This window comes from Microtus ochrogaster, chromosome 24, assembly GCF_000317375.1.
Source record: "Microtus ochrogaster isolate Prairie Vole_2 chromosome 24, MicOch1.0, whole genome shotgun sequence".
In the NCBI taxonomy this organism is placed as follows: domain Eukaryota; kingdom Metazoa; phylum Chordata; class Mammalia; order Rodentia; family Cricetidae; genus Microtus; species Microtus ochrogaster.
The window spans coordinates 348,749-354,366 of NC_022024.1; the positions used below are offsets into that span (position 1 = coordinate 348,749).

The 5,618-nt window shown below is 43.8% G+C and overlaps 1 protein-coding gene across 3 annotated transcripts in view; it reads right to left on the minus strand.

Moving 5' to 3' along the window:
• Nup107 (nucleoporin 107) overlaps positions 1–5,618 on the minus strand; it is a 45,004-nt gene that overhangs the window by 18,212 nt on the left and 21,174 nt on the right. For all 3 annotated transcript variants that reach the window (XM_026784578.1, XM_013350278.1, XM_026784579.1), the window contains exons 12-17: positions 4,756–4,869; positions 3,816–3,909; positions 3,604–3,680; positions 1,908–1,967; positions 1,185–1,330; positions 1,028–1,076 (exon numbers count right to left, since the gene is read on the minus strand). In XM_026784578.1, coding sequence (XP_026640379.1) covers positions 1,028–1,076; positions 1,185–1,330; positions 1,908–1,967; positions 3,604–3,680; positions 3,816–3,909; positions 4,756–4,869 — 540 coding nt within the window. The remainder of the gene's footprint in view (positions 1–1,027; positions 1,077–1,184; positions 1,331–1,907; positions 1,968–3,603; positions 3,681–3,815; positions 3,910–4,755; positions 4,870–5,618) is intronic.

Consider the following 5,618-nt stretch of genomic DNA (forward strand, 5'->3'; position numbering starts at 1 on the left):
CTACAGCACCAGGACCAGACTGAGCACACACAGATGTTCTCTACAGCACCAGAACTAATCTGAGCACACACAGATGTTCTCTACAGCACCAGAACTAACAAGAGTACCTTCTAAAGGAAACAAAACAAAACCAAAAACCTCTACAGCCAATTCTACAGAACATTATGTATCTCTCAAAAAGAACAATGGAAGGAGAATGACTAAGGACAAAGACTAATGACATGTATGAGGACACCACAATAAAACCCACCATTCTGAATGCTAAGCTGGAGAAAAAAACGTATTTTCTAATATAAAGAGAACAGTGAAGTCAGGTATGACAGTACACACCTGGAATTCCAGCACCTGGGAGTCTGAGACCGGTCTGGGCTTTAATTGTAAGTGCCAGGTAGTTAGAGCTATTCAGTAAGATCATAAAACAAACAAACAAACAAACCCAAACAAAAATAAAAAACTAAAAATCTGGTTAAAATACAGCAATTAACTTGGAGATTAGCATTAAGTGGAAGCAAGCATGGAGGAAGGTGACCTGGAAAACCCAACACTGAGCTGCACATCTGCACCGCTTACACTGAGAGGCTGCAGAAAGGTACAGGGAGGTGTGTGCTGGTGTGGTTCACTGTCTGAGGAAATAAGGACCAGGGGGATGGGAGGAGTCACATAGGTCATACCGGCAGACACCAGGATGGCTTGATTATTACGAGTACATATACACTACTTTAGTTATGAGGAAAAAACATACTAAGAAAGTGTTTTTCTTTTTGTTTTGAGACAGGGTCTCACTATGTAGCCCAATCAGTCCTCAAAGTCATGGTGCTGTCCTGTCTCAGCCTTCTGAGTGCTAGTATTATAACATGGGCTATCAGGCCCTATCCAATAAACATTATTTTTAAGGTCTCCTATTTTGATAACAGTGAAGAAAAGATGAGAAAGGAGAATTCCAAATTCCCCCCCTTTCAACTACAGTGCACAACCATATAACATTAATTTCATACACTACATGTAAGAGCGTTATATTAACATGTACCTTTTTATCAGTGGCTTGAAGTTCTTCAAAAACCTTTTCTAAGGTCCAACTTCAAAAGAGAAAAAACAAAAAGGGTCAGAGATGGTAACATAAGGTGTTAGAGTAGAGCTTCGGAGCCAGTGGGACCACCTGACCCAGATCACGCTGCCACACTCACTTCGCTTCCGTGTACTCTCTAGGGAGTTCTTCTGTTTCATCCAGCGTCACCACTGATGTCCGAATCTCCTGTTCAACCAGGCTGTCCACCATCACCCGGAAGTAGGCCCACACTGTGTCCTCCCAGGTGTCACAGACAGGAAGAAGCTTTTCATCCATTTCAAAACAGAAACACAGACACGATTAACAAAACAGAAGGAAATCAATTATATCCACAGATAAAGACTTAAAACTATCTTCTAATGACAGAAAACGCTATGGAATTAAAAAATTACATCAAATAACCCTCTTCCTCCTAAAGTCAAAGATCCACCTGGCTCTGCCTCCCAGTGCTGGGATTAAAGGCGTGCGCTAGCACCGCCTGGCCTGGCTTCATTTATTTAATCATGTAAGAGCCAGGTGCAGGCCTATAATGCCAGCACTGAGGAGCCTGGTCTACAAAGCATGACCCTAGCCTCAAAACTCAAACAAACCTAAACAGCACAAACGTGTGAGGCTAGACTAAACGACGTCCCAAGCAAAATAACAACAAAAACAAGCAAACAATAAAAAAGCACAGAAACAAAGAGCTGAGAACCATGCGTACATGGGAGGCAGGTGGTTGCTGTCCTGCTTTCCTACGTCTCGGGCTCGGCTGCTACAGAAAGCAGCTCCAGTCTGCCACGTGCATTATAAGACGACTGTGGTTCATTCAGAGTAAGGTGAGCATCACACCAGTGCATACCTGCTTGAGATTCCCGCTCAGTGAGGCGTAAATTGCTCTTTCATATTTATTAAAAAGTTCCTAAAAGATAATGAATAAAAGGATTAGAAAGTATTCCTTTTCCCAGCATGTTAGTTTTCGACGTAATTCGTCTAGATTGAACCTGGTCACTTAGTCCCTAAGCTTCAGTGACAGAGCCAGGGGGGCAGGCAGGAAGGACAGTTTATTTATTTATTTATTTTTTGGTTTTTCGAGACAGGGTTTCTCTGTGGCTTTGGAGCCTGTCCTGGAACTAGCTCTGTAGACCAGGCTGGTCTCGAACTCAGAGATCCGCCTGCCTCTGCCTCCCGAGTGCTGGGATTAAAGGCGTGCGCCACCACTGCGTTTAGTTTGATGAATTAACTCCAAAATCATCAGGAAAAATAAAACCAAACATTTAAGTATCAAATGAAAGCAAAGCCAACTCCGATGGCATTTTACATATTTATATAAAATGTTCATCTACACAGAACCTAAGCAGGGGTTGCTCCCAGTTTCTGGGTACCAACCCTCCTGTGCTAACCAGGGGCCATCAGTGTGTAGCCATCCCAGGAAAGCTGCACTCATCACTTCATTCTGTCTCAAGGGCTTTGTCAATGGCATTTCAAGATTTCTTGCCATCAAACGAGACACTCAGGAGACTCCCTTTCTGCTGCTACCACTACCATCACGGGCAGGCCCTTAGCAGTGAAGAAGTCTCTCAGGTTCCCATCACTTCTGTGACTCCAGTTCTATCAGGTCAGGCTGCACCGCCACGCCGCTGCTCTCAATCACCTGCCCTCAGCCTTCTAAACAAAATTCAACATGCAAATTCCAGTTCTTTCCCAAAGCAAGTGCCCAGTTTATTGTACTACTATATTTATTTATTTTTATTAACTCTCTGACAGGTGCGAAACTGTTACCAGTTATCGCCTCTAAAACAGCTTTAGCCTTCACCGTTATTATTCTGTGGAGAGCGTGTGTGGCACATGCTACAGTGCGACAGGTGTGGAGGTCGGTCCTCTCCCACTTCTAGGGAGGTTCCAGGTACCAAACAAGGGCTGTCGAGCCTGGCTTTGGAGCCTGTCCTGGAACTAGCTCTGTAGACCAGGCTGGTCTCGAACTCACAGAGATCCGCCTGCCTCTGTCTCCCGAGTGCTGGGATTAAAGGCGTGCGCCACCATCACCCGGCCACCGATGACATTTTAATGTATTTTTTGTAAGCCCATTCTCCCCTAAAGCCTGAGATTCCCTGACCAACCGTGTAGTCTGTGGTGACTTCATGTCCCAACAGCACTGGCACTGCACTTCCTTTATGAACTTTCTATCCCGCGTCAACTTCCCATCCTATGTATTTACCTCCAACTCCTTCCTCGAGTTTCCACTCCCAAATCTATGTATTAAGTTTTAAAGAGTTAATGGAGACGTCCTCTGAGAAGCCAGCTTTCAGCTTTAGCCCCCAGTCTTCTCTAAGCTGACAGGGTCCAGTCCATCCTTTATGCTTCTCAGCAATGTTAACTCTTAGCACCTAGTGTCTGAACAATCCGCTACGTCACTGTTTAGTCCTAACGTGACTAAAACTTCTCCCAATACAGAGACCCTACTCATACGTTACACTGAACGTTTCACAGCTCCTCAGAACACCTTTGTTTAATAAACTGGGTCAAAGTGAGTCTCAATGCACATTTCATTATCTTACATCTTCTGCCATTCTCCAGCAACTAATCTTCCAAATTCGTCTGTATGGATTCCCTTCAACAGGCTCTAGTTCTGTTCCTACAAAACAATTAAAGAAAATTCATCATTTAAAATGAAACATGTCAGCCACTTCTACACAGAAAGGCTACCATTCCCTAGGACTGGCATACTGAACTGAGTACCTCCACACCCCACGCAGAAGACCTAACATACCGCTTCCATTAACATTAGGGTCATGATACAGCTTCCAGCCTTCCAGTGTGGCAGCTCGCCATGCTTGCCCACAACGTTTACAGAGTCGTTGTGCCTTGGGAAAGAAAAAAGCACCGTGCTCTTTAATAAAGCAAACCCAGTATCACAAGACTAGCTATCAAGTGACAAACACAACTGGTAATGGCATTCCACTTTCCCCACAAACCAGTATCTGTCTGCGGCTTTCCTTTCTTGTTTTGGCTGGGCTGAGGGAGCGGGGAACCCAGGACTTCACACATGTGAGGTAATCACTTCATCAACTGAGCCTTATCCCAAGCCCCTTAGTTTTCTAGTAATTTCTTTCTTTCTTCATTTTAGCCTTGCTACTAGGGTACTAGAGCATTCACTCACTAACATGGAATTTAAAATAAATAAAATAGATTTGATGACCTTGATATTTGGAATACAAAATTATTATTAAAAAAGTCTGTAAGCTGGGCAGTGGTGGCACACATCTTTATTCCAAGCACTCAGGAGGCAGAGGCAAGCAAATGAGTTTGAGGCCAATCTGGCCTACAGAGTGAGTTCCAGGACAGCCAAGAAACTCTAAACGGTCTTGAAAAACAAAAACAAAACAAAACAAAAACCCTTAAATGTCTCTCTCTATAATGAGAAGAGAGCTATCACTAAATTACTCCATTGACATTTCCTTAAATTCAACATAACCAAGGAAAAATGGCAGAACCAACAGAGCCTGCAGTGCAATGGAGTAAGGCAAAGCTTGGCTTGTTGAAGAGTCTAAGAGTTCTGGAAACCAGAGCGAACTGCTCTCAAGCCTCAGAGCCATGTGCTTTTCTGGCCATGCCCCGTGGAGGCAGAAACAGCCGGGGCCACAAGGAGTCTTCCAACTTTAGGTCCATGGCAGCTGGAACCCGAGCAAGCAGAGAATCACATGACTCACCTCTTCTGTCATCCCAGCACGGATCAGAGTGAAAAGGTACTTGAGTAACCTAACTTCATCTTCTCTATCCAGATCATCAAGTGGCATTTTCTGTCTAATGGGAGCATCAGGGTCCTATAAAAAACAAAACAAAACAAAAACCTCGCCATTAACTGTAGATATTTGGAACCCATATACATTTAAATTTTTTGTTTGTTCACGTGCTTATACCTTAGTGAGTCATGAGTATGGTGCCAGGGATCAAACTCAAGGCTCTAATGTAGCGTCTGGGCTACAAAACCCTGACCCTGTATACATTTACATACACCTTTTAAAATCATGACATGATGAAGCTATATGGTACTTACATACAGAAATAAATTCCTTTAAAATCTAGTTAATAAAGAAATTAAGTGTTACAAGGGTTCCTAATAGACCCCTTTGTCTGCTGCCCCCGCCTCATTGGCCCAACATGGTGTATGCCTACCTAGTGACCAAGCATAGACTACCACCATCCCAGCCCGGTACAGCCAGCTAACACTATATTATCTGAGCTTATTCCATCATTGTCCTTAGACGAGACCTGGAGCATGGGCAAACATGAAGGAAGAAAAAGCTCTAGTCTGACTGAAAGCATGAACTTCCTAAGAACACAGGGCAAGAGCTTACTAAGTACTCCCTGTGATTACTAAGTGCTCCCTGTGATGGACTGCTAAATGCTTCCTGTGATGGATTACTAAGTGCTCCCTGTGTTGAACTGCTAAGTGCTCCCTGTGATGGACTGCTAAGTGCTCCCTGTGATAGATTACTAAGTGCTCCCTGTGATGGATTACTAAGTACTCCCTGTGATTACTAAATGCTCCCTGTGATAGATTACTAAGTGC